This window comes from Sus scrofa, chromosome 3 (genome assembly GCF_000003025.6).
Source record: "Sus scrofa isolate TJ Tabasco breed Duroc chromosome 3, Sscrofa11.1, whole genome shotgun sequence".
NCBI lineage: Eukaryota > Metazoa > Chordata > Mammalia > Artiodactyla > Suidae > Sus > Sus scrofa.
In genome coordinates, this window is record NC_010445.4 from 297,501 (window position 1) to 323,435 (window position 25,935).

Here is a 25,935-nt window from a genome sequence, read left to right on the forward strand (position 1 = left end):
GGGGGGGACAGTCTGGGAAGTGATGATGCCTCTGCAGTTTGGACCCTAGCATGGGGTCCTGTCCCCACTGCCCCCTCCAGGAGCCTCCGGAGGCCCTAAGAAAGCACCCCACCCCGCCTGCAACCTGCAAATATTCTGCAAACACAGCCTCATCATCATAGGACCGACCGCTGGGCCGGGGCTGGAGAGGGGAGGCCTTGCCCGCTTCCATCCAGCCTCCTCAGACCTGCTCTCAGCCCCAGGCTCTCTGCCTCCTGACCTGACGCACTGTGACACTATGTATGCAAACCCCCCATGAAAGCAAAACCCACACAGAAGGCTGAGCGGCTGGGTGCACACTGCTGTCGAGGTTGAGGTCGGCTGGGTGCTTCCCCCATGAGGCAAGTGGGCAGTCCCGGGGCAACGACCCTCACCAGGCTGGACGCACAGCCTGGGACCTTCCACTGCTGGGGACTTGTCTCCATGTGCTTGTGCAACCCCCTCAGCCATTCTGAGAAGGGTGCTGGGGTGCACAAACACTGCCAGGGGCGGGGAGGATGGCAGGATGTGACAAGGACCTTTAAATGCGTGCTTCCTCTTCTACAAGACTTTGCACCCAGGAACCGAGCCAGAGCCTGCAGGGAGCAGGGAGGATGGCCACAGAGGGGCCCGTGGGACAGCAGTCCCAGCAGGGGTCTCTTGGGAAGCTGCAGAAATCATGGTTCTGAAGACCGTTTAGGGCCTGGGGAGGTGCTCTTCTCATCAGCAGAAAGCAAGCAGAGACAGAAGGACACACAAGGAGCACGCGAGGGCAATTAAAACTACTTCGAGGTAAATGGAGTGAAAACACACCCCCCAGAACTTCAGAGATGCAGCTAATGCAGCGCTCAGAGGGCAATTTATAACTCCAGGCCCCTGTGTCACAGAAGAGATCTCTACGTAGATCAGCAACTTAATATGCCACTCAAAGAGGCTGGAACAAGAGCAAACAACCCAAAACATGCAGAGGAATGAGATAATTAAGATTAGAGGGGAAGGAGTTCCCACTGTGGCTCAGCACTAACAAACCCAACTAGTATCCATGAGGACACAGGTTTGATCCCTGGCCTCGCTCAGCGGGTTAAGGATCCAGCATTGCTGTGCCTGTGGTGTGGGCTGGCAGCTGTAGCTTAGACTCGCCCCCTATCCTGGGAACCTCCATATGCTGCAGGTGCAGCCCTAAAAAGACAAAAAGAAGAAGATTAGAGAGGAAATAAGTCATGATTAGAAGAACAACAGAGAATATTAACAGAGGCAAAAGCTGTTTCTTTTAAATGATGAACATAATTGATGGAGCTTCAGCTGCACTGACCAAGAAAAGGAAGAGAGATGACTCCAATGACTAACAACAGAAATGAAAGAGGAAAAGTTACTACCAACCTTACAGAAGTAAAAAGAATTATAAGGGGAAGACCCTTGGCAATTATTAGCCAAGAAATTAAATAACCTGGATGAAATGGAAGAACTCTCAGAAACACACCAACCACCAAGAATGACTCAAGAAATGATTCCAGGAAAAATGAGGGTCTCTAACAAGCAAAGAGGTTGAATTCATGATCAAAACACTCCCTACAGGAGTCCCGTCATGGCGCAGTGGTTAATGAATCCGACTAGGAACCATGAGGTTGTGGGTTCGATCCCTGGCCTTGCTCGGTGGGTTAAGAATCTGGCATTGCCCAGAGCTGTGGTGTGGGTCGCAGACATGGCTCGGGTCCCACGTGGCTGTGGCGTAGGCCGGCGGCTACAGCTCTGATTAGACCCCTAGCCTGGGAACCTCCATATGCTGCAGCAGTAGCCCAAGAAATGGCAAAAAGACCAAAACAAAACAAAAACAAAAACAAAAACAAAAACCAAAAAACAAACTTCCTACAAGAAAAGGCCAGAAGGAGTGCCCATGATGGCACAGCAGAAACGAATCTGACCAGCATCCCTGAGGACGCAGGTTCTATCCCTGGCCTTGCTCAATGGGTTAAGGACCCAGTGTTGCTGTGGCTGTGGTGTAGGCCTGCAGCTACAGCTCTGATTTGACCCTTAAAAAGACGAAAAAAGGAAAAAAGAAAGAAAGAAAGAAAAAGGCCAGGACTAGACAGATCCACTGGTGAATTCTACCAAATTGTTTTTTAACGAATTAACACCAGTGTGTCACACACTCTTCCAAAAAATGTAAGAGGAAGGTACTCGCCCTCATCAGGTCGTTATTTTTATGTGTTGACACCAAAATCAAAGACATCGTAAGAAAAGAAAACACAGCCCACTATCTTTACAAACAGATATAAACATCTTAGCAAACCACATACATAAAAATAATGATTGTACCCCAGGCCCGGGGGGCTTCGGCCCAGGAGTGCAAGTCTGGTCCGACACACAAGCATCAGTCGACATGGATGTGTGTACACACACGCACATAATCCATCCAGGGTGTATCATCAATAGGATAAAGGAAAAAAGGACCATCGTCTCAGGTGACGTGGAAAAAGCATCGCCCAGAAAAATCCAACAGCCTCTCGTGGTAAAAGCAGAAAGCGCTCAGCAAACTGGAATCAGAAGGGACCCTCCCGACCCGGACGGAAAACAGGACCCGCGCTGCACGGAGTGGAGAGAAACGTAAAACTCCCCTCGCCGAGATCGGGAGCAGGACACTGATGCCCGCTCTCCCCACTTCTACTCAATGGTTCTTGCCAGGCCCACTGAACAAGAAAAAAAATAACTTAAAAACAGGTGTTCTCTTGGGGCTCCCCGGGCGAAGGATCTGGCACTGTCACTGCTGTGGGGCAGGTTCAATCCCTGGCCCTGGAACTTCCAGAGGCCACAGGCAGGGCCAAAAATAAATAAATGAATAAAATAAAATAATAAAAATAATAAAACATATCCAGATTGAGAAGAAAAGAGTCACCTCCTCCTATTTGAATAGGCCATGAGGGAGTTCCCATCGTGGCGCAGCAGAAATGAATCCGACTAGGAACCATGGGGTTGTGGGTTCGATCCCTGGCCTCGCTCAGCAGGTTAAGGATCTGGCATTGCTGTGAGCTGTGGTGTAAGTCGTGGACGCAGCTCAGATCTGGCGTTGCTGTGGCTGTGCAGCTGTAGCTCTGACTGGCCCCCTAGCCTGGGAACCTCCATGTGCTGCAGTGCGGCCCTAAAAAGAAAAAAAAAAAAAAAAAAAAAGGACATGAACTCGTCCATAGAAATGCCAAGGAATTCAAACATACACACACACACACACACTAGCACAAAAAACAAGGCAGCAAAGCTGCCGGAAGTAAGATCGATACATAAAAACCAACTGCACAGTGATCAGTATGCACCAGCTACAAACAATCCAAAAATTAACTTAAGGAAACAATTCCACTGACAACAGCCGACAGAAAGAATAACATATTTGGGAATAAATTTAACCAAAGAATCTAAGACTGTAACATCAAAAAGTACAAAAATGTCTTTGGAAGAAAATCAATGACGTTAATTAAATGGAAAGATCTCCCGTGTCCCCAATTGGAAGTCTTCATATTTAGGCAGCACACCCCACGCTGATCCACAGATTCAACACGACCCCCAGCCAAGTCCCAGCTGCCTCTTGGCAGACTTGACAAGTGCACCCTAAAATTCAAATGGACCATGGGCCCTAAATCGTCAAAATGGTGTTGGCAGAAGAACCAAGCTAGAGGACACACCCTCCTGAGTGCTTTTTTTGTTTTTTTGTTTTTGTTTTAGGGCCACACCTGCAGCATATGGAGGCTCCCAGGCAAGGGTCAAATTGGAGCCACAGCCACACCAGATCCAAGCCACGTTTGCGACCTACACCACAGCTCAGGGCAACACCGGATCCTTTACCCGCGGAGCGAGGCCAGGGATGGAACCCGCATCCTCACGGTTCCTAGTGGGACTTGTTGCCACTGAGCCATGATGGGACCTCCTCACCCTCCTGATTTCAACATCCTACAAAATACAATAAGGGGTCAGTCCTGGCAGAAGAGACGTATCAGTGGACCTGAACTGAGGATCCAGAAACACACCATCGCTTCTGTGGTCAAAGATTTTCAACACGGAGTCAAGACAGTTCAATGGGAGGAAAAGTCTTTTGACAAATGGACAACTGGACATTCACATGCAAAAGACAGCGGACCCTACATCACACCAGGTGGAAAAAGCACTCAAAACAGATCCCGACCCGCACTGAGAGCTGAGATTGGAAAGCTCCGAGAAGGAAACACGATCATACGGTTTTATCACTGTGCCGCCTGAAGCGATTTTGTGCCCCAAGCTTGGGGAATCCGGTCGGCTACAGCCTCACACAACGGGGTTGTCACCTTACAGATGAGGAAACTGAGGCCCAGAGAGGGCCCTGTGTGAGGCCACCGCCCTGCCTCCGACACCTCTGGGCGCTGTCCCTGCTCAGACAAGGATGAGTGAGTGAATGGATGAATGGATTTGCAGAGACCTAGCAGCCAGGGGTCTCAAACTCAAGAGTTCAGTTTTTCTGCCCATCGGGCCCCAGAGGAAGTCAGGCTCCTGATTCTGGTCAAGGGGACAGTGGCTGTGCTGGGGGGGACAAGGTGGAGAGCCAGGGACCAGAAGAGGAAAGAAAGCTGGCTCTGGGGTCAAGGTGAGTTCGTGGGCGCCGTGGGGCTGAGTGGACTCGTCTTGACCAGGCAGCAGCCTTCCGGCTCCAGCTAGCAGCCGGCTCCCTAGGGGCCCGGGTCCTGGCAGCCTGCAGCAGCTCCCCCCGAGGACCCCAGGACACCTGGGGTATGGCAGGGGTACGGGGGCTGTGATGGGGATACCTGCCTTCCCCCGAGACCCCGCAGGCTGAGCATGGACCTGAAGGGCCCTGGGAGCAGCTAGACAGAAAGGCCAGAGTTCCTGGGGCCCAGCCCTCAAAGCACCCAAGGAAGGTGCCACAGCACCAGAGCTGCTACAGGATGACGCCCACTGGACCAGCAGCTCGGAGGTGCAGCAGGAAGAGCTGGATCAGGGCTCAGCCAGCCTCCCCGCCAGGCCCTCGGTGGGTCTCCCCACTCTGCAGGGGGCGCGCCCGCCCAGAACCAAGAAGTGCCAGAGGGCAGGACACACCAGGCAGGGGCTCGGGGGCCTGACCGCTGCGGGCTCTGACTTTCTTATCTCCAGGTGAGGGTGATTGGGGCCCAGGCCCCTTGGGAGCTTCATCTGGCAGCGGCTCCTCCACCAAGTCTGGAGCCCCCAGTGGGTCCCCACCTGGAGCACACTTCTGTCCGTCCCCTCGCACAGCAGAATCACGAGGGCCCCCTGCTCAGACCAGGACACCAGGCCTGGGAACATGGAGGATAACGGAGGCACCTGGACCCCTGGTGGTGGTGCCACCCAGCAGGGAGCCAGCCAGGACAGGTGTGACTGGGTGACTGCAGCCTCCGGGGGGCTTCGTTCCCCTGCAATGGGGGCCGCAAACACGGGAGAGGATGAGCCAGCGCCAGAGCGACATGCCTCTGCCCAGGAGGCCGAACAGCCCGAGCTCCAAGCCCAGATCCCAGCCCCTCCTGCGCTCAGCATCACACCCGTTTACAGACAGCAGGACGAGGTCAGACAGGCCTGGCGCGTGGCCCACGGCTCGCACCCAAAATAAGAGGGGACTTCCTGGGTGCACCGGGGATACCCAGGGTTACAGGGCCAGGAGGGGCCGGGCAGGAACAGCAAGGCCAGCCTGCAGGGCGGAGTCACAGGAGAGCCTGCAGGCCGTGTAGCCAGCACCCAGAGACAACCCAGCCAGACGGCCCCGCACCTGTCCCGCCTGCCATAGACTCTATGCTGGCGCCCAGGCTCAGCAAACCACAGCCGGGCCCCGGCAATGGGTGAAGGATGGAGCAAGCACTGGCCCCAGCTCCCAGCCCCGCCGGTGGCACACGGCCTCCCCGAGGGCACGCCAGGCCTTTCCGCGCCATCGCTTTAATGGACAGACCGTTCACAGGCGGTTTCGCACAAAGAAAGATAAACGGAGCAGCGTTCTCGGCATCTCACGGAACGTAAACACACAGCTCACACGTTTATACAGCAACATCGACACATGTCCACGGCACGGCATCGGGTGGGTCTCCGCTGGGGGGCAGGGCAGTGCCCCCCCCAAAGGGGTCTGCCGCAGCCAAAGCCACACCCGGAAGTCACGAAAAAGATGCTCTTTTAGCAAATCTTCTGCAAACAGGTGGACGCCAGGGATGCTCGCCGCCACTGGAGATGACCCCCCGGGCAATGAGGGCATCCTGAAGGTCCCGTGGGCCCCGAGGCAATGAGGGCACACAGAGGCCGTGGGCAACGCAGGGCCGTCCAGGTGCAGTGGCACTCGCATGGGCACGGAGGTCAGCTTGCTCTGCGGCTTCGATTCTTCCTTGTCCCCTGGTGCTCTGATGGGTGGACCACTCCTTGACTGTTCCAGCAGGTTCTGGAATCCCTAGGGCGGGCCCAGGCCACAGGCCACGGAGGGGCGGGCTTGGCAGCACAGCCCGGAAAACATGGCCAGAGATGCTTCTCACATGTGTGTGCTTTGTTGGTGGTTGGTTGGTTTGGTTCCTTTTGGTTCGAAAAAAACAAAAACAAAAAACCATGGCAGGCTCTCAGGTATATAAAACTGGTAACATTAGATAAAAATACAAACTTCACTTTACAAAAAAACCAAAAACAAAAACCAACACACACACAATTTCTGGTGAATACACATAAAGCATAAAACATCCTACCAAAAATAAAGAGTTTAGGTTCTGTCCAGACCCTGGTGGCAGCAGGGAACAAGCCCATGCAGCCAGCCACTCGGCAAAGCCACGTCCCCAGGCCTGCGCGGTGGCAGACGGGGCGGGGGGGGCTCTGGGGACGGCCTGTGATTGCTTCTTGCACAGTTCTCTGGAAATGGCTTAAATTAAAAAGTGAGGAAAGGGGGGCAAGGAAGAAACACAGAAAGCCAGAAACATTTAGGAAATGATGCATAGGTGGGTATACCATGTTTATTTTAATACATCTCATTCGTTCGCATCCTGCTAGGAAAGATACCGTCCCATCGTCCTGACTGTTACAGCAGCCTGGTGTTACCGGTGTCAATGTCATCCAAGAGATAATTAAAAAAAGGAAAAAAAAAAAAAAAAAAAGCTAGGCAAGGAGTAAAAAGGAAAGCTTAATAATCACTTTATGGTGTAAAAAAAAATCCACTTAAGGCTCTCAGGAAGGTTTCTGTATAGACTTAAACACTACGGCAAAGGAGATGCGGCTTCCAGACATCCCTGGCTCCTGCGCGCCCCGGCAGAGCCTGTCGGCGTCCGCGCAGCCTTCGGAAAGCAGGCTCTGCGTCCTTGGCAAAAGCACCTGTGACCACCCTGGACAGAAATCCAGTCCGCCGAGACGTCTGTCACTTCCTGGGGCGTCCCCTCCATGCCGGCAACGTTTAGATAGTTTTGTGGGTGAGTTTTGTTTGTCATGTTTCGTGGTTCTGTTTGCACGCGCTCTCTCTCTCTCTCTCTCTTTTTTTTTGACAAGGAAGCTTCTTATTGTTTCACCGAGTGCTACAATACTTGCTCTGATGTCATATAAACAACGTATACTGTCTCTTTGTTCTCCAGAGTGTGCACGGCGACAGTTTTCACGGAGGAGAACAAAGACCACGCTGGCAGTAAAAGCACCGTACATAGTAGGTTCAGGAATGTAACACGTCACGTACATCCGTGTCCCAGGAAAGGGCTGCGGGCTGATCCTCACCTGACATCTGCAGGCAGAGAGGAGAGAGACAGGTGCTGAGAGGGGGTCGCGTGCACGCGCACCGCCGCGTGGACGGCAACCCTGTGAGACACTGAAGCCAGTCAGGGCTGTGCACACGCACACACACCCCGCGTGGCAGGACTGTCAAGCTGTCGTTAAATTTTTCCAATCAAATATCCTCGGTATCCTTTCTGTAACATCCTGACCAGATTTGGGACCAGACGCTCGGGATCTCGCAGAACACAGCTTCAGGGCAAGCCCCGTTCTCCCATTGTACAGATGGGGAAAACTGAGGCCCAGAAAGGGTCTTATGCCTTTCTCCTCACCTTCTTCTTGCTTCCAGCCTACAGCTTGATATGACTTCTGGAGCTCCTGCAGCCATCTCGGGCCACGAGGCAACACTGAGGATGGATGCCACCAGCCAGACATTGGGGTCTCTGTGACCAGACAGAGCTACACTGAGCAGAGCTAGGAGCACTCTTCCCCCCCTGTATCATCCGTCTCTTGCTCATCCCAACACTTGTACCACCACGTGCCCAGAGCCCGAATGGTAGCAGGGAAGCAGGGACAACTGCCTCTCCCTTCGGGGGTCTCTGTCATCAGCTGGCCCAGAGCGGCCAAGCCCAGTGGCTGGCACACAACCAGCCCGGAACCACATCCTCGGGACCCAAAGCCAAGGCTGAGCAGGCTTCTGGGGGCTGCTTCAGCATCCATCCACGTGGACCTTTCCTCCCCGGAGGGTCCTTCCTTGTGAGGGGACCTGACCCGCGGGCCACCAAGGCTCCCGACCCGGCAGCGTTCCACAGGCACACACCACTCAGCCAGAGCCCAGGCTCCCAGGCACCTGCCTCCAGGAATTCCCCTCACAACCATTCGCTGTGGGTGCCATGGGCTCCCACAGGCCGGGAAGCAAGGAGCAGGCTCTCCAGAGGCCAACCCAAAGGACCAAGAAGGCCTGAGACTGCCTCCTCCATGACGATTGCGGCTGCCCATATCCCTCTTCTCCTCGGAAGCCCCTCTAAAAGACTCTTGCCCAGGCCCCCTCACGGCAGGGGGGTGGCCATTGAACTCAAAGCAAAAGTCGCTGTGTCCTTTCCCCCTTCTCCCCCCTATGTACTTTCTTGCAGCCTGGAGTGTGACGTGATTTCTGGAGCTTGAGCAGCCATCTTGGGCCATGAGGCAACTCCGAGGATGGACACACCGGTCCTGAATGGAAGAGGGTCCCTAGGGATACCTCAAGACTGCCATCCATGCTCCTGTCTCCCTACCTTTTCTCAACCCTTGTCGTTTCTGGTGAGTTACCAGCGGCCAAACACAATGTGCAATGCAGTAGCCTAGATGTTTGTATAGCATTTTCTGAGGAGCTACTCAGCCTTCCACAATCTGTAATCCCTGTAAGCCTCAGTTTTTTCATCTGTCAAATGGGGTGGGAAGCCATCCAGGTGATCCCAGCTGGCAGATGTCAGAGCGACCCCACTGCTGCTCAGGAACCCAAATCACTCTGCTCGTGTGATGTCTTTTGCCTTCCCAATCAACGAGGACCAAAGCCAGAGCGGGCCGGAGCAGAAGGGGGCCGAGGGCCAGGCGGCCGAGCGGCCGAGGGGAGGGGGCCGGTAAGGAGCACGGAGACCCGCAGCCCAGCCAGGCACCGGAAGCTCGCAGACGATCAAGGCCAATCAGGGCGCGCCCTCGCCTTCGGGGTGATTCGCCGCGTGATCAGCATCGCGCCTCCCACCCCCGCACTGCGGCACGGCCGGCAGACGGCTCCTACCTGGTTGGCCGCGTTAGGTGGGTTTTAACCTTTTTCTTTTCCGTTTTTTACCTGACTCCCTACGCCTTCCTGTTGACAGAAGGGCAGGGAGGGTGAGTGGGCCTGAGAGAGCGCTGTCGGGTGGAAACTGAAGCAATAAATACCTGGGGTGTTTGTCTTTCTATAAAACAACTTGATGTCACTGGCTTGGAGACATTTCCTGGTCCCCTCGAGCCGGCCCGTCTCGGCACTCACAGCGCCAGGCCGCTCTGGGCAAAGTCTGCCGGAGGGGACCCGCCTGGCAACGCTGCGGCCAGCGCCCACCACCCGCCAGGGGCGGGCCCTTCCTCATCGCGCGACCCATGCCGCGATGCCCGCAGGGGACACTCCGCCCCCAGGTCCCGGGCAGCGCCAGCCGCCGAGCAAGTGGCCGACGGGCCTCGGCTGCAGCCCCCGCGCCCTGGGACCCCTCCCCGGGCCACGGCAGCGACAAGGGGACTTGGGGCCCCGCTTACCCGCCTCCTCTTCTCGGCGGTCGGGGGTCGGGCCGGCGGTCGTGCACGTGCACTCCAGGTGCTCCTCCAGCCGCACCTGGACCTCTTTTAACTTTGGCTTCTTCCTGACGTATTCCACCTTGGCCACCTGCCCGAGACAACAGCCCCGTGACCGCCCGGCCACGCCTCGCGTGCGCGCATCACGAGGCGCTGGGGGCGGGGACGGCTGCGCCCCACCTCTGACCTCCGACCTCTGCCCAGCGGGAAAGGCAGGGGCACCGGTGAGAAGACGAGCTTCGTTATCGCCTTTGGGTTTGGTGCCATTTGAACTCAAAGCAGAGCCAAAAGGGAGTTCCCGCCGTGGCGCAGCGGTTAACGAATCCGACTGGGAACCATGAGGTTGTGGCTTTGATCCCTGGCCTCGCTCAGTGGGTTAGGGATCCGGCGTTGCCGCGAGCTGTGGTGTAGGTTGCAGATGTGGCTCGGATCCCGCGTTGCTGTGGCTGTGGTGTAGACCGGTGGCTACAGCTCCAGTTCGACCCCTAGCCTGGGAACCTCCATATGCCGTGGGAAGTGGCCCTAGAAAAGGCAAAAAGACAAAAAAAAAAAGAGCCAAAGGGTTTGTTTACACGAGCCAGGAGAATGCCTGGAGGATGTGCTCAGGCGGGGACACTGAGAAGCGGCGGTGAGAGAAGGCACCTGCTCCCATGTTTTGGGGACACAAGTTTGTAAATGTGCACCTGACTACCAGTGGCCGAGGGCCGGGGCTGCTGCCGCGCGTGGTTTGTGGCCCGAGTGTCATCTCCCTCCCCCCACCTACCCATGGCCCAAGGAGGAGCATGCTCGGCCCCCAGGACCCAGGGAGGCTGTCGGTTTGGATGCAGATTCTGGCCTTGTACGGACTCCAGATAAGGACCCCGTGGTCCCCCGCTGGGCTGGCCCAACCCTCGGTCCCAGGAACGGCCCTCAGGGACAGCCCTGCCACCTCTCAGTGTTTACCTGCGAGACGGAGGTGGGAGGGGAGCCGTGCTTGCCCAGGTCACCTCCCGGCACGTGGAGGCACCAGGGCAGCCAGGCTCGGGGGTCCACAGCTGGCAAGGGGGGTGAATGGGACCCCAGGCCAAGAGCAGAAGCCCCTGCCCGGGTCAGTGGGGAGGGGAAGAGGGGAGAGGGCCATTTTCCAAACTCCTTTACCAAGAGCCTGGAGGCCAGAAACCAGAGGACCCTGGCGGTGAAGTCAGCCCTGCACCCCAGCAACCGAGCCGCCCACCCCATGAGTCCGCTGGGCTGAAGGCTTGTCCAGAAAGCATGGCCACTTGGCCACAGATGCTGCTAAATGCGGGACATAAAGTGATTGGTGGCTCAGCGTGCGGCTCCGGAGCAGGGCCAGGCCCGCGAGGCTTCCTGAGTGGGGAGCAGGGAGAGGAAGTGGCCCCTGGGTGGAGTGGCTGCAGGAGAGAGGTCTGTTCTGCAAGACACCCAGCGCCTGGGGCACCTGGGATGTGGCCGCCCCGTGCCTGCCCCTGTCCCCGGGGAGAGCACGACAGGGAGGGGTCTGCAGGCCGAGCAGACAGGCTGCCTCCACCCGCGCGTCTGGAGAACGGGCCATGGGACCCATGGACCCAGGCGCCACAGGGAGCAACGACCAAGGTCACACAGGTAGAAGCACCTAGAACGTGGGACTGGATCACCTTGGGAGACCACCCCTGTGGGCACATTTAAACAGAGCCCCACCCTACAAATCAGCCCCAGGATCCTGGAGGGCAGAGCAGGGTTCCCCGAGTGACCCTTCCCTTCAGAGTACTGGGGGGGGCGGTGCACCCACCTCACGGGCTTCCCAGGACCCCAGCCTGCACCCCAGCAGCCCCGCTGGCACTTTGAGAACCAGAAGTCGGCCTTGGTATAACTGGCAGCCCCACCCTTCGGCCTGTGCAGTTCCCAGGGGTCTTGGCCCCGCCCAGGGGCGCAGGCACAGGGAAAGAGAAGCCGGCTGCACCCCTCTCTGAGCACCCATGGGCCCCCACACGCTGCTTGCTACCCCCCCCGCGCCAGCGTCTGCCAGGAGACATGGGGCGGCTTGAGGGGCTGCGCCCCAGCCTCCCGATGGCACAGCCTCTTTGGTCAACGAGCCCCTCCCCTAGTTTCCTCTTTGGGTGGATACAAGGACCCAGACTCCTGGGGGAGGGGCAGGCGTGTCATCCACCAGACAGACGGCTGTGGGACAAGTGGGTGCTCTGGCAGTGCAGCCCCCGCGGCCCCCTTGGTGAAGGGTGCACAGCAGCAGCCGTTCCAGTCTGGGAGCCGCTTCCTCTCCAGAGAAACATCTTGTTTTTCTTATCAAAGAAAAACAAACAGGGGTTTATGATTGCACCTGCTTCTGGGTATGTAGGATTCCAGGCCAATCCACCACCTCTGTCTGGCCAGGAAATGGCCACATTTTTCCCCCAAGAACATGCCGCGAATACTAAATTCTCAGGAGCATCCTCCATGGCCGTCAAGGCCACCAATCAAGACATTCACGTCCCTGGGACCCAGTGCCATCACCTGGACTCCGCGGACCCGAACTGGAGCCGTTTGGAGCCCCACGTGCCCCCTTCCTTCCCTGCCATGCGGCTCAGAGTCTGGGCTGTACCTTAAACACTGGACCGTCAGAGTCCCCAGGACGGGGCTGCTGTGTCATGAACCTGGGCAGACCCCCTCCCCCGCCACCGAGAAGCAATCCAGTGATGTCATCGCACTTCCAGTCCAGGGCCACCCCCCCGCCAGCTTATCCAGAGGGTCTTTCGGGACAAACACGGGCTCGTGCTGAACTCCACGTGCCAGGCGCTGTCACACAGCTACCCTGTGAGGCAGGACGGCGGCCTGCTGTGCAGATAGAGAAACCAAGGCAGCCCAGAGGAGTGCATTTCACCAGAAGGAGGCCTGGACTTGGAACCAGCGGAGGCCCCGAGGCCCTGCTGCTCCAGGCCTGGTGTTGGAGCCCTGCCTGGCCCCTCTCAGCCGCTCAGAGCTGAGACATGGCAGACAGACCTCAACTTGGTTCACAAGCTGGTGGCCTGGCCCAGCGGCAGAGGCCACAGCGGCACAGCAAACAGTGATCCGCCTCCAGGGCTTGAAGCCCATGGGCAATGCCCGCAAGACAGCATCTAGCCCCCGAGGCGCTACCGTCCCCCGACCACTAGGCTCCCCAGGTGAGCATAGGGTCCCCCGGCCCCGGATGGGGAGAACTCTGCCGAGACTCAGGCTGCCAGAAGCACTGCTTCTCCCCCAGATGGCAGTGGCTGATGGGGCCCCAGCTGGGACCCCCACCGAAGCACCCCAAGTCCATTACCGAGAGCACAGGCCTGTCCTGGGCACCGCAGGGGACACACCCAGACCCACCTTCCAGAAGTCTGAGGTCTACCAAAGCAGAATTGCCGCCAGCTCCCCAGACACAGCACCAAACCCAAACTTTCAAGGTGGGAGGGGCCGGCTGTCCTCACTCTGAGCCACAGCCACCCCTTCTGGAGCCAGGGCCAGCTCCACCCTGTCCCAGCCCCCCAAGGCGTGCGTCTGGGGGCAGACACCCAGTGTGGACAGTGGGGAGCCGAGCAGGTCCCCAGCCCACTTGGCAACACCAGGGGCCTGAGCAGGTGCCAGGGCCCCACCCCACATGCTCCCCGTCTACCTGGCAGGCCCCAGAGGTCAAAGGCACAAGACGCCTCAGGCTACCCTCTAGGGAGGTTACAGTGGGGGGGGATCAGGGGCCTGGCTGTCAACCCCCCTCGGGACACCAGGCCTGGGGGGGCCGCCTTCAGCTGAGGGCACGCAGGGTCTTGGCAGGGGGATCACTCCCGGCCATACCATCATCCTCTTTCAGGAAGGGGCTTCTGGCTGGGAGTGACCGGGGTGCCAGCGTCTGCCGACCAACAACACCCATCACAGACTGCCCTCTGGGCCTCAACCCCAAATGGGGCAGGAGCAGCTCCTGGCCAGGATCGGGGGGCCGGGCTGGCCTCCACAATGGGCCTCCTGTTTCTAATGACCTTCTGTCTCCTCTCTGCCAGAACCCCCAGTGTCTGGGGGCCGGATGTTTTCCTGCCGACCTTCTGATGGGAGGGCAGGGAGGGGATGCGGTGGCTGAGGAGGGCGGGGCTCTGGGCGTGGAGCCGGGTCACCGCCCGCCCCGGTGGGACTGAGCCCTCTGGGCAGACGCGGCCTGGGGGAAGCCCCGGCCCAGCTCCGCCCCCCCCACTCCGAATCAGTCATAGGACCACCCACTCTCACTCTCGGTGCTACCAAGACCCCCGAGGGGCCCTGGACACCCACCCACCTCCTCGGGGCGGACTGGGGAGAGTTGGGATCACTGCCCACCCCAGGACCCAACACGCGCTGGTCCTCACCCCACACGAAGCCAGAGTGGAAACAGCGGGGATCCCCAGAGCTGGAAACCAGGGTGAAGAGAGCCCCACCCCATTTCAGCCCCCCATCCCCCCAAGCCCGTCTCGCTGCCCTCAGGACGGGCCCCGAAGCCCACACATCAGACAATCTAAGGTGCCCCACCCCAGATTGTCGGGGCTCCTGAGACCCCGCACGTGAGAACCCAGACCCAGAGGAAGCAGAGGCTGCCAGGCCGGCAGCTGCAGCCGAGACCGTGCAGGTGCGTCGTCAGACCTGTTTCCCCCTGGAAGCGAGGAAGAGGCAGGTGGGGGGCAGGGCTGCGGGCCGCAGTGCTGGGCTGGCGCCTGGGCTGGGGGCCCCCGCCGCGGGCGTCTGGAGGCCCCAGGAGAGCCCTGCAGGGGCGAGCCGGCCCCAAGGGGAGTGCCCGCCGCGAGGCCGCGGGGCAGCAGGCTGTGGAATTTGCTTACTCAATGCCCAAAGCACGCAGAGGACCAAGTCCCCAAGGTCAAGTCCAGTCCCAGTTATGGGTCTAAAGTGCTTCTCGTGTGCCAGCTACAGGGTCCTTAAGCTGGCATCTCTCTCCAGGGCCAGCCGCCCACTTGACGGGCCTGGACTCCCTGACTGGTGGGGATTTGAAATAATGTCCAGCAGAGGAATGGGGTCCTCAGGCACCCCCAGAACCGAAATCCGTGCTCCAGGGAAAATGGACCCACCTGCCGTGGAGGCTCAGCTGAGAGGGGGCGGGGCCGCTCCACCCAGAAGGCGCCTGCTCCACACCCTCAGGGGCCCACGGGACCGGGATGCACCCAGAGTGGGTTTCCAGGGAGGGCAGCTTGTGCCCCAGAGGGGAGTCTCCAGCCTCAGCCATGCTTCACAGAAGCCAGGGGGCAGCCTGGGAGCCTCCCTCCCATCCTGCGCTTTTGACACCCAAAAGCAGAGGAGTCCCCTCCAAGCAGCGAGGCCAACTTCCCTGGGGAGTTTCCAGCCCCCGAGACGGCGTCCGGGTGCTCCAGACCCCCCCCCGCCTGCACCACGGCAGAAGCAAGTGAAGCCAGGAGAGCAAACCCGGCCGGGGAGAGCTTCCAGCCATCGGGCCAGAAGCCAAACCCCAATGTGGCTGCCCAGTGACCTGAGGAAGCAGAATGCCCCCCCCCCAAGGACTCAGCAGAGACGCCCTCAACGTGCCATCTGAGCAGGCCCTTTCCGCATGCCCGCGCTGCTGCCCTTAGCCGGCACCATAGCCAGCCCCCCGCCTGTGAGAGGACTCCAGGACCAGCATGGCTCTGGGGGCCCCAGGGGGGTGGCAGAGACATCCAACTCAAGCCATGGGACCGGGGCGGGGGGGGCCCGAGCAGACCCCACCTTTGGGCCCCAGAACCTCAGCAGCCCCAGAAGGACGTGGTGCTCCTCTGACAAGCACGTCCAGTGGATGGATGTGCAGACAGGGATGGGGTCCCGGCCAGAGGGCTGAGCTGCTGGCCAGTCGCACCCCAGCACTCCTTTCCTGACTCCAATGTGCAGAGGCTCAGGGAGGAGGGCTGGCTTCGAGAGGACCCCCAGCCTCCACTAAAGTGCCTGCGGGAACTCCCCAGGGCCTGAAGGAGACACCCGGCGGCTCCCTCCTAAGTGGCTGACCACCTTGCAAGACCCATTAGCGCGGCGTAAGATGCAACCCGCTGTTTGCCACCAGAGGCTCGGCCTGGGGTGCGGGGCGCTGAACGCCACCCCCGAACATCCGCCCCGGACCCAAGCCCCGGCTGCAGCCCAGGCCTCAGTGCGCGCACCAGAGAAACGGAAGCGCCCCCAGTGCACGGGCCCCACCAGGCCACCCGCCCAGCCAGGGACACGCCAGGGCTCACCTTGACACTGCGGTGGTGCACGCGGGACGGCTGGCACTTGACGCTGCTGGTGTTGCAGCAGCCAGTACAGCGTTTCACCTCCACGCACGGCGGCCAGATCAGAAAGTTGGCGGACGTGGGGTCCACCTGGCTCCGAGGTATCTCGTAGATGACCGTCCTGGTCTTGCAGACGGCGGGGATGGCCTCCTCTGCAGGGGCAAGACCAGGGTAAGAGCGCTACCGCCCCTGCGCCCAGCGCAGGGGTCCCCACGTGCCCCCGCTCCCCCCGATGGGACAGGTCACCCAGCCCCCGCCCAGGAAGGCCAAAAGACCCCCGCCCCCAACAGGCTACAGCTGACCGGCCCAAACAGAAGCGGGGGCATGAGCGCCTGCAGGGGGCCTCCCACAACCCTGTGGCCAGCACAAGCAGGGCCTCCATCACCCCAGGGTGGGGGCTGTCAGCCTCTCCACTGTCCCACCCCCAGGGGGCCCTGGGAGGCTCAGGAAGGAGCCGCCAAACCAAGAAGGCCAGGTGCTGGCCGCCCCCACTGGGGGAGGGGCTCGGGCAGCCCGGCCAGGTGGGGCTGGAGGGCCGAGCCAGAGCCAGAGGCCTTCCGTCTAGCCCGTTTTGCTCATGGATGTGCCCCCGGTACAGAGTAGGGCAGCCTCAGTAGAGGATCCCGCAGCCTTCGAGACTCCGAATGTCTGTTCGAGCGTCAGCTGGGGAGGCCCCTGGGCTTCCTGGGGTTCATTCAGCCACACCCACACCCAAGGTGGAAGCAATAAAAATCCATCTTCTTGGAGGAAAAAGAGCTCCGACAGAGGGAGGCCTGGGCCCAGGTCACACAGAGAATGAGCCGCAGTTGGGTCCCCCCAGGTCATAGCCCCGACCTGTGCCCCTGGGGCCAGATCTCCCCGCGAAGCTGGGCCCGAGCCGGAGGAGACCCCCACCAGCTAGCCCCTCTGAGGGGACCAGGCAGACGTGCGGATGCTCTGCCGGAGGGGACAAGGACCGGAACACCCCCAAACCCTGCCGAGCCAGGGAGCCAGGCCCGAGGGGGCTGGGGGTCTGCCAGGCGCAGCGCGGCTCGGCTGCGCCCCGCCCCCACCCTGCTCTGCAGCGTAGCCAGGAGCGCGCCGGGCTCCGCGTTACAAACTGGAAATTAAACACGACCCGTCTTCCAGCAAGGCTGCCTCGGGAGCAGGCCCCGACAAGACCCGACACTGAAGGAATGTGTGATGCGCTCCCTCCTGGAAACTCTCGGCCCAGGCCAGGCCTGCAGCGAGGAGCAGCAGCAGGCGGGCTGGGGCAGGGAGGGAGGCGGGGGCCTGGGCGGGCTGGGCCTTTGTCTTAGGATCCAGAAGGGATGGCTCCCCTGAGGCCACGGTTGGGGAGCTGCGGGCCCCTGAGCCCCTCCCGCCGCCTGCCCCGGGCTCACCGATGCTTCTCTTCCTCCGAACGGGCACAGGCCGCTTCTCGGATGCATGCTTGGCACCGTGGCCCCCGTGGGCTCTCAGGCTGGTCTCCAAAGGGTCCTCGGCCCCTGCAGGTAGAAAGAGGGGATGGCGACGGGCCGCCCACGCCTGCAGCACCCCCAGGCCTGTCCACCTGGGTCACTGCCTGACCTCCCTCCCCAGGAGGGGCGGGGTCCCCCCCACACCCTTCCGTTGTGCGTAGGATGAAAGACTCCCCGCTGCCAACAATGTCCCACCCGCCCGGTCCCCAACATCCAGGCCCCGCTGCTCAGAGACCCGTGGGGAGGGGGCTGCAGCGGCCTCCCCCTGCGGTGTCTCCTCCAGGAAGCCCAGGTGAGGAGGTGCCTGAGGCCAGGCCTCCCGGCCAGGAGATCAGAGCCAACAGGGCTGCTGCTTCCAGCTGGACAGGGCACCTTGGACAGCGGGCTGGACAGCAGGCTGGACCAAGGACCAGCAGTGGCTTTTCCAGTGCCCGTGTCTCCCTCCTGCGCCACCCTCGCCATGCAGCGTCCTGCCCTTCCAGGGGCATCAGAGGCGAGGGCAGGCTGGGCCTCGGCCAGACCTCACCGCTGTGAGGGAGAGGCCACAGGAACGCAAGGGGGAGATAGGCGTCCAGATGCCCAGCAGCGGGAGCACAGCACGAGCAGCTTTCGGAAGGAAGTGCTTTGATGCCCAGCTATCTGAGTACCACAGCTCGGCAGCCCCAGAGCCAAGGTCAGAGCAGGGCCCTAGCCCCCCCAGACTGGCTACAGGCCCCTCAGTACATGTGCCACCACCCTCTCTGCCACCAGTGCTCCCTGACAAGGACTGGGAGGGACACACAGTCCTGCCACCTGCCATCTGGCCTGACCCAGCCCAACGACACGACCTGTACCTGACTCCCACCTGGGCTCCCCACCTTGGCCCCCAGACCCAGGTGGGAGGGATCTCCCCACTTCTCCCTTCCATCGCGGCTTCCCCACAGATAACCAGCGGCAGCGGGTCCCAAGAAGGCAGAACCCCAGTGGCCAGGAGCTCAGTGGCGGCACAAAGGGAGAAGAGCCCCCTCTTGCCACCTCCCCTCCCCAAGAAGTTCCAGTGGGGGCCCAGCCACCAGCGCAGACCAGAGGCCAGGGCCCACCTCGGCCTCAGTGACTGTCCACACACCCGCGAGTCTGGGACCTGCACTCAATGGAACACTGCAAACACGGCGGGAACACAGAAGACGTGCCCGCTTGGGCGCGGGCGTCCAGGAGAACCCAGCTCTTCCCTCAAATGACTCAAAGTTCCACGGCCACTAATTTTCTTTGAGACCCAAAATAAGATGAGAACAGAGCTACTCATGCAATAAGAATTTCCCATCAACCAACGGTTACGAGAAGCATTTTTTCATGAAAAAGTGACATTATGAGTCACGTCCTGGTGGTGGCCATCTTGCCATCGCCAAGCCCAGGAGCAGCTGGTGCCCCCTGAGCTTCTAAGAGAGGCTCACGCTCCAGCCAGGCGATGGCCGCTCCCCAAGACTTCGTGGGCACATCCACACACGACTGGTGATGCTGCAACCTCTTCACCTCCGCGCAAGAGATGGAGGGACGAGCAAGGTCAACGGGAGCCACGTCCACCCCCAGATCGCCGTCCCGCCCAGGCCTCACCCCGAAGCCGTAGAGGGACACAGCCCCCCAGGTCTGTCTGTCTTTTTTGTTTGTTTTTTGTCTTTATGCCTTTTCTAGGGCCGCTCCCATGGCATATGGAGGTTCCCAGGCCAGGGGTCCAATTGGAGCTGTAGCCGTCGGCCTACGCCAGAGCCACAGCAACGGGGGATCTGAGCCACATCTGCGACCTACACCACAGCTCACGGCAACGCCGGATCCTTAACCCGCTGAGCAAGGCCAGGGATCCAACCCGAAACCTCATGGTTCCTAGTCGGATTCGTTTCTGCTGTGCCACGACGGGAACTCCCGTTACCGTCTTGAAGTCTGAAGCGGGGGCTCGCTCGCAGACGGCAGAGTAGAAGCAGCTCCTGGTCGGACAAGCTCACCCACTGCCCCATCACGATGGGTGGGCAGGACAGGCGGTGTGGACGTCACCGATGGGAGACGGCCACCTGATGGAACCAGCGGGGACTCCCAAGAGAGGGCTTTGGTGAATCATGCCCTGAAATTGCTCTCAGGACAGTTCATCCATCGGTTTTCCCTTGTCTTTTACGCACAGACATCCCAGGATGGGGAGTCACCCTCCAGCCATCCGTCCTGGAGGAGCAGTAATGGCCAAGAGGGGGGTACTTATGTACGAACGGTTCCTAAATGACCACGGGTGCCCGGCCAGATGCTCAGAGAACAAAGCTCCTGGGCTCCCGGCGGGGCTCCGCCGAATGGCCTGCTCACAGCACACCCAACAGACCAGCCCCAAGCTCCACGATCCTGGCCAGTAAAAGGCCACATGCCAGGCCCCACCCCAAGGCCACATGTGAAAAGTCACCCGCCCTCACACACACTAGGAACTCCCAGGAGCTGGCACAGAAATCCACCGCCTCTGGGCCTCCAGCCACCAGGCAAGGAGTTCCAGGCTCAGTGCCTCACCTGAGAAATGGGAGCCAGGCGGGTGCACATGCCAATCACGAGGCCCCGCCCACTCAAGGGAGGAGCCAGTCTGCTGAAGGAGCCTCTCTCACAAGGCTGGAAGCCCCCCACCCCTGGAGTTACAAAGAGGAAGGACACCCCCACAGACCCCCACCCCCACAACCGGGCCAGCACCTAGCGCCCTCTTCACTGATCCCAGACCAACCTCGGACTGGACTTGGTGGGGAGACCAGAGCCTGGAGGGCCCAGCCCCGGCTCCGTTTCAACTTCGCTTTGGGCCGAAACAGAAGGTGGGGGAAAGACCCACCCCCCTCGGCAAAACAAGCTCTGGAAGCAAGCGGCTCAGGTCCTAGGTGGGGCAGACCAGGAGGGAGGAAACCCACTTTGGGGTTTGTTTCATAAAAGGTCCCCAAGGAGCAAGGCTCGTGAGCTAGGGAGCCCCTGGGACCCTCCAGGGTCCCCTCCCCAGTTTCCCAGGCACTAGGCATCCCACCGTCAGATCCTGGATCCTCTCACAGGTGGGGAAGGGGGAGGCGAACCCCGCCCCCCACACCCCCCCGGGGGGGGGTGCTTTTGTAAGGGGGCAATTTGAAAGCAGCCCAAGAACCGGCTGGAGCACCCAAGCTACTTCTGTTTGGACCTTCCAAGAAGCCCCCAGGTCAGGAATGCTATCGGTCCGACCCCAGAGCTGCAAGGCGAAAAGCATTAACGGGTGGGGGTTGGGGGGAGGCGGGGCTGCAGAGGCCAGAATAAGAATGGTCCCAGCAGAAAGTGAATGGCCCATTTCCCCAAAGCCGGTCCCGCAAGGAGGCCCAGCCAGGAAAAAGCCTCTCTGGGAGCCAGCCTCCCCACCTTCCCAAACCCATCAGGGAGCAGCAGAAGGCAGGCAAGTGTTTTCCTGGGCTCACCAAGGCCAAATCCTTCTCCCCACGGTTACACATCAAGGAACCAGATCAAAATCCCCCCCTGGCCTGACACTCATCTCCCAGTGAAATTCTACCCCCGTCCTGATAAGGATCAGCCAAAGGATTTCCTGGGTCAAGAAACTACAGAAACCATCGGCCTTGCTAGAAAATGGTTTTGGCATGAAATGAAAATAGTTCAGGCCTCTCCTCCACCGTAATTAGGTACAAATTTCCAAATGACTAGACCATGTGATTTTACTTAATTCCCCCGCCACCGCCCCCCTTTTTCAGAGTAGTTTGCAGTGAGAGAAAAATTTTCATTTCACTTAAAATTCTTCCAACCAGCCCCTGCTGCCCTTAGTCACTAAATCCAACAAGTTCATTTGGGATGTCGTTTTATCCAGGCAATAGTAAGTTTTCCGATATGAGTATGTCCTTAGTTAACTCCCACTGGAGTTCCTGCCACAATCCTTGTCCTCTAGGAAGGGACTGCTCTCCGCTGGTCCACACCCAAGCATAGCCACCCAACACCACCTGGCTCCCAGTCCAACGAACCCGGGCCCCTCCCCACCTTTGCCCACCTGGGGCCAGTCCAGCTCAGCAACTGACATTCAAGAGCTTCAAAAGTCTGCTCTGGGAATAAACTGTTGGCTAAAGCTGCTGGGCTCCAGAGCCTGAGGGTGAGCCCCCAAAGAGTCCCCAAGCAGCAGATGTGTCCAAGGCGCGCCTTTTTCTTGGCGCGTGAAAACAGAGAGACACGGGTCTCCTACAGCCACAAAAGCCCAACCTCCGCGGCAGGATGGGGGCAAGTTTGCAGCGATGACAAAGGGGCCCTGCCGGGGTGCACTGGCTCCCCGGAGAGCTCCTGCCCGCCAGGTGCCCAGGGCCTGGGCCGGCTCCCGGTGTTCCTCCAGGCCCGAGGGCAGGCCCCGGGGCCGCACACCTGGCCGGAGCGCCGGCGCCCTCTATGCGGCTGAACTTTCTATGACACACAGCATTTTCCTTAAATGCGAAAACAATCGCTGGGCGAGCGAGCAGCCCTCGGCCGAGGGAGAAAGTGGTGATTGGAAGAGAAACTCCTGACTCATCCGCCTCGGCTTTTATGGCCCGGGATTGGATTCTGACCTTTCGGTGCGCTCCTGCGCGGCGCCCCGGCCCGGCCCGAACGCAGGAGGCGGTGCGGGGCGCACACACCGCCCGCCCGCCCGCGCCCTCCCCGCGCGCCGAGGGAAGGGGCGCGATTTACCTACGGAGTCTATCTCCAGGAGTCGCTGGAGGTCCCGGATGCTGTGGATCTGACTGTGCGCCAGCCTCTCAATTACCTCGCGGGGGATCTCGGCTTCCTGCAAGCAGAGCCACACGGTCAGCGCCCGCGGCCCCAGCCTCGCCGGCTCGCGCCCCTGGCCGCCCAGAACGCCTGGTCCCAGGCCCGAGGTAGCCCCGCCCCAGCCCGTGCGTGCACCTCGCAGGCAGGCCGCCGGACCCCAGCCGGAGCTCTGGAGCCTGAGGCCGAGGGTGGGGCTGGACGAGACCCCAAATTCTCCGTTCCCATCCATGTCTGCCCTCTGCAACAAGAAAGCTCTCCCCATTCTTAAATTTTCCAAAGGGAAGAAAAAAAAAAAAAAAACCCACGCGGGCCCCTCCGCCCAGGGGTGTCAGTTACAGGAGGTCTGGGGGCAGCGAGGGGCCCGAGAGTTTCAGATCCAATGGTGAAATCAACATCGAGGAAGATCAAGTTGAAATGCGTCACGGATCGGCGACGAAAGTCACGGCAGCCCTAACACTTTAATCTAGCCTGGGGCTTAAATTTCACACCCGGAATCTCGGGCCGAACCCGCGGGGGAGAGGGTCTCTCCGTCTGCAAGGCGCGCGCAAACACACTCACACACTCGCCCCACCCCGGGCTACGGCCCAGCCCCGGCCCTAGCGCCGACTAAGACGCCCCAAATCCAACCGCCGCTGGGAGGGGCTGCCAGGGAACGTGAGGCTTAAATCCCCACCTCTGGCAGCTCCCGGTGCCTGCCCAGACCACCCCAACACAGCTGGGCTTCCTCCCCGCTCCTTGCAGATTTTTAAAGGGAGTCGGGGGTCGCTGGGGGGTCTCGAGCACTAAGTTCCCACGTCGAGGGTGTAGAAAGTCATTGATCACGGTGGAGCTCCCGGGGATCGGAATTTGAGACTGGGGGGTGGTGGGGGTGGGGACGCGGTTGGTGGGAGGGCGCGGGCGCCTGGCCCGGCCCCGGCTCGCCTCGCTCAGCCACCTGTAAGCAGGCCCCGGGCGGGCGGGACTGCGCTGGCCCAGCCGCCCCTGCGGGCGTGGGGACCGAGAACTGGGGTCTGCGGCTCCGCGCTGCCCACCCTGCCTGCCGGGGGCTCCCGCCGCAGCTGCCCCTACCTGTTTGTCGGCCGCTCTTCTCCCTTCCCCAGCTCTGCTGGCTCACACACACACACACACACACACACACACACACACCCCCTTCCGCGCTCCCCGCACCCCGATGCTGCATTGTCCGCCGCGCCCCGGGTTTCCCTCCGCGGAGAGGAGCCCGCGCCCCCCGAAGTTTCTCCCCACTCGTCCACCACGCCGCCACTCCGTCCCTCCACGGCAGAGCGACGCAACGCGCTGGAAACTCACCAGACACACTTAGGCATGGCAGAAAATAGAACCCAGTTGAGAAAATTAAAAAATCGACCACCCTAGCAGCAATCAAAATGCGCTCTGCAGAGCCCCAGAGCCTGGGGTGCCTCGGCCCGCAGGCGGCCGCAGGGGGCGTGCGCAGGGGGAGCCGGAGAGAGGACGGGGCGCGGGGGTGGCACCCACCTCGGCCAGGGCATTGGCGAGGTATCCACAGCCGAGGAGCAGCAGACAAGCCCAGGTCCTCATCGCGTCCCGAGGCGCTGGCGGCTCGGCGGGGAGTCGAGGCCGCGGGGCGGGCGCTCCAGCCGGGCTCCTGTGGCGGCGAAATTCAGTACCATCCCTCAGGGAGCGCGGCCCGGAGGAGGGTGGCGCGGAGAGCAGGGAGCCAACGAGCGCGCCCGGCGCGAGCAGCGAGTGCGGAGAGGCAGGCAGCGCCAGCGAGGAGGAGGAGGAGGAGGAGCAGGGAGTGCGCGCTTGCCGCGCCCGCCGCGCCGGGAGCCTCCTGGGCTGCCGGGTAGGGGGTGGGGACGGAAGGGGCGGAGGGCGGGGGTTGGGCCTCTTCCTTGGTGCGTTCCCGGTGCTGGCCGCCGCCGCGCTCGCTCCCCGGCGCTGGCTCTAGGAGCGACCAGGCCGGTAATTCTGCATATTTGCGGGCATCAGCCCCGAAAGGGACCCCGGAGCCAGGCTGGAGCTGCTGCCGCTGCACCACCCATCACCTGTCTGGACGCCCGGCCAGGCCCGGAGCGGGCTCGCGCTCTCCCTGCGGGCTGCGGGCGGCCCTGCGCGCCCACCGCCGGCCCCGCGCTCGCCTCCGGCCTCCTCCCGCCGCCGCCGCCGCCCGACCGGGCACGGCGCGGCCCAGCACGGCGCGGCCCGGCGGCCTGCGTGCGCCCCTCCGCGGCGCGCCCTCGGCTCCGGCGCCGCGCTCCGCCCTCCGCCGGCCCGAGCCGGGCAGCGCCCGCGGCCGCGCCGCCTGGCAGCCGCCGCCGGCCCGGGGCCTTGCCGCGCGGGCCTGAGGGCGGCCGCAGGGCCGGGCCGGCGCCGCCGCTGCTGGCAGGAGAGGAAGAGGAGGAAGGAGGCGCGGGCAGGCCCGGCTTGCCGGAGTTGTGCGGGCTCCGCAGGGCGCGCGTGTGGAGCCGGCCGGCGGCGGGGAGGGGGTTATAGCGCCGCCGCCGCCGCGCCCCTCCCCCGCCCCCTCCCCCTCGCCTCCCCCGTATTCCGGGCCCCGGACCCGCACCTCGGAAGCGCGCGGGGGCCGCACGGGCCGGGCAGGGCCCGGCCGCCGCCGCCGCCGCCGCAGTGAGCACACACACGCGCTCACGCAGGCAGTAAAATCCATCAAGGCCCCGCGCCCCGCTCCGAGCACAGCCGCGGGGGCTTCGCTTGCCGGCCGGGACTGCCCGCGCGCCCCTCCCTCGAGCTTGCCCACCCTCCAGTGCCAGCTGCAGTCCTGCAGCACCGGACGGGGAGGGGAGGAGGCCGCCGCAGAAGCGCCGCCGTCGCCGGCTCGCCTCTCTCGGGCCCCAGCGGCGGCAGAGGGCAGCGCCCAGAGCTGCTACGCCAAAAAGGGCAAAAGCGAGCCGGCCCCCGCCCCCCGCCCTGGCGCTCCGGCCTCTCTCCACGGTTCGGATCCTGGGCCCCTGCCTCCCCTTCTCCATAAAAGGAGGGGGAGGGAATCTTTGGTGAGAGGTGGGGCGGGTTTAGCCGCGCGTCTGGGGCACTCACCTGGCGGCTGCCACGCGCCCCCGCCCAGAATCCGATGCCTGGGGCATCTGAATGGGGAACCTCCACCCACATTCCGAGATGGGAGCGCGCCCGGGTCGGAGCAGGGGGCTGCAGCGGGCCTCGTCCCCACCCTGGGACCCCAAGTCCCCACTCCCTCGTGCAAGGCCGGGCCGCGGCCTGAGCCGGGAACCCGAGGGGAGGAAGGGAACGAAGAGAAAAGAGCCGCTCGTGAGGAACCCCGGAGTCTGAGCCTCCGCGCCAGGATCCGCTGGGCGCACAGAGCGCCACCTCCGGCCGCGGCGCCGCACAGAGCGCGATGCGGGGGCGCGATGCGCGGGAGGCCGAAGCCTGAACAGGGCTGGACGGCTCCCCCGCCACCATAAGGGCGGTGCGCCGGGCTGTGGATTCCGCCTGTCTAGGCCAGGTGGGATCGCACCCCGGCGGCG

At 61.5% G+C, this 25,935-nt stretch overlaps 1 protein-coding gene across 9 annotated transcripts in view; it reads right to left on the reverse strand.

Annotated features, from left to right (window-relative positions):
• PDGFA (platelet derived growth factor subunit A) overlaps positions 1-25,467 on the reverse strand; it is a 26,569-nt gene extending 1,102 nt beyond the window's left edge. Inside the window, exons 1-8 of one of the 9 annotated variants that reach the window (XR_001303251.2) lie at positions 23,948-24,471; positions 22,373-22,469; positions 17,627-17,731; positions 16,209-16,396; positions 9,991-10,117; positions 9,497-9,565; positions 8,052-8,162; positions 6,947-7,732 (exon numbers count right to left, since the gene is read on the reverse strand). Coding sequence is in view for 7 of the 9 variants with exons in the window: in XM_021085926.1 (XP_020941585.1) it covers positions 7,192-7,732; positions 9,991-10,117; positions 16,209-16,396; positions 17,627-17,731; positions 23,948-23,961 (975 nt within the window). In the remaining 2 variants the exon portion in view is untranslated. Of the gene's footprint in view, positions 1-6,946; positions 7,733-8,051; positions 8,163-9,496; positions 9,566-9,990; positions 10,118-16,208; positions 16,397-17,626; positions 17,732-22,372; positions 22,470-23,947; positions 24,472-25,001 lie in introns of those variants that run through there. The other 8 variants (XM_013987660.2, XM_021085929.1, XM_021085928.1 and 5 more) reach the window with 8 other exon arrangements.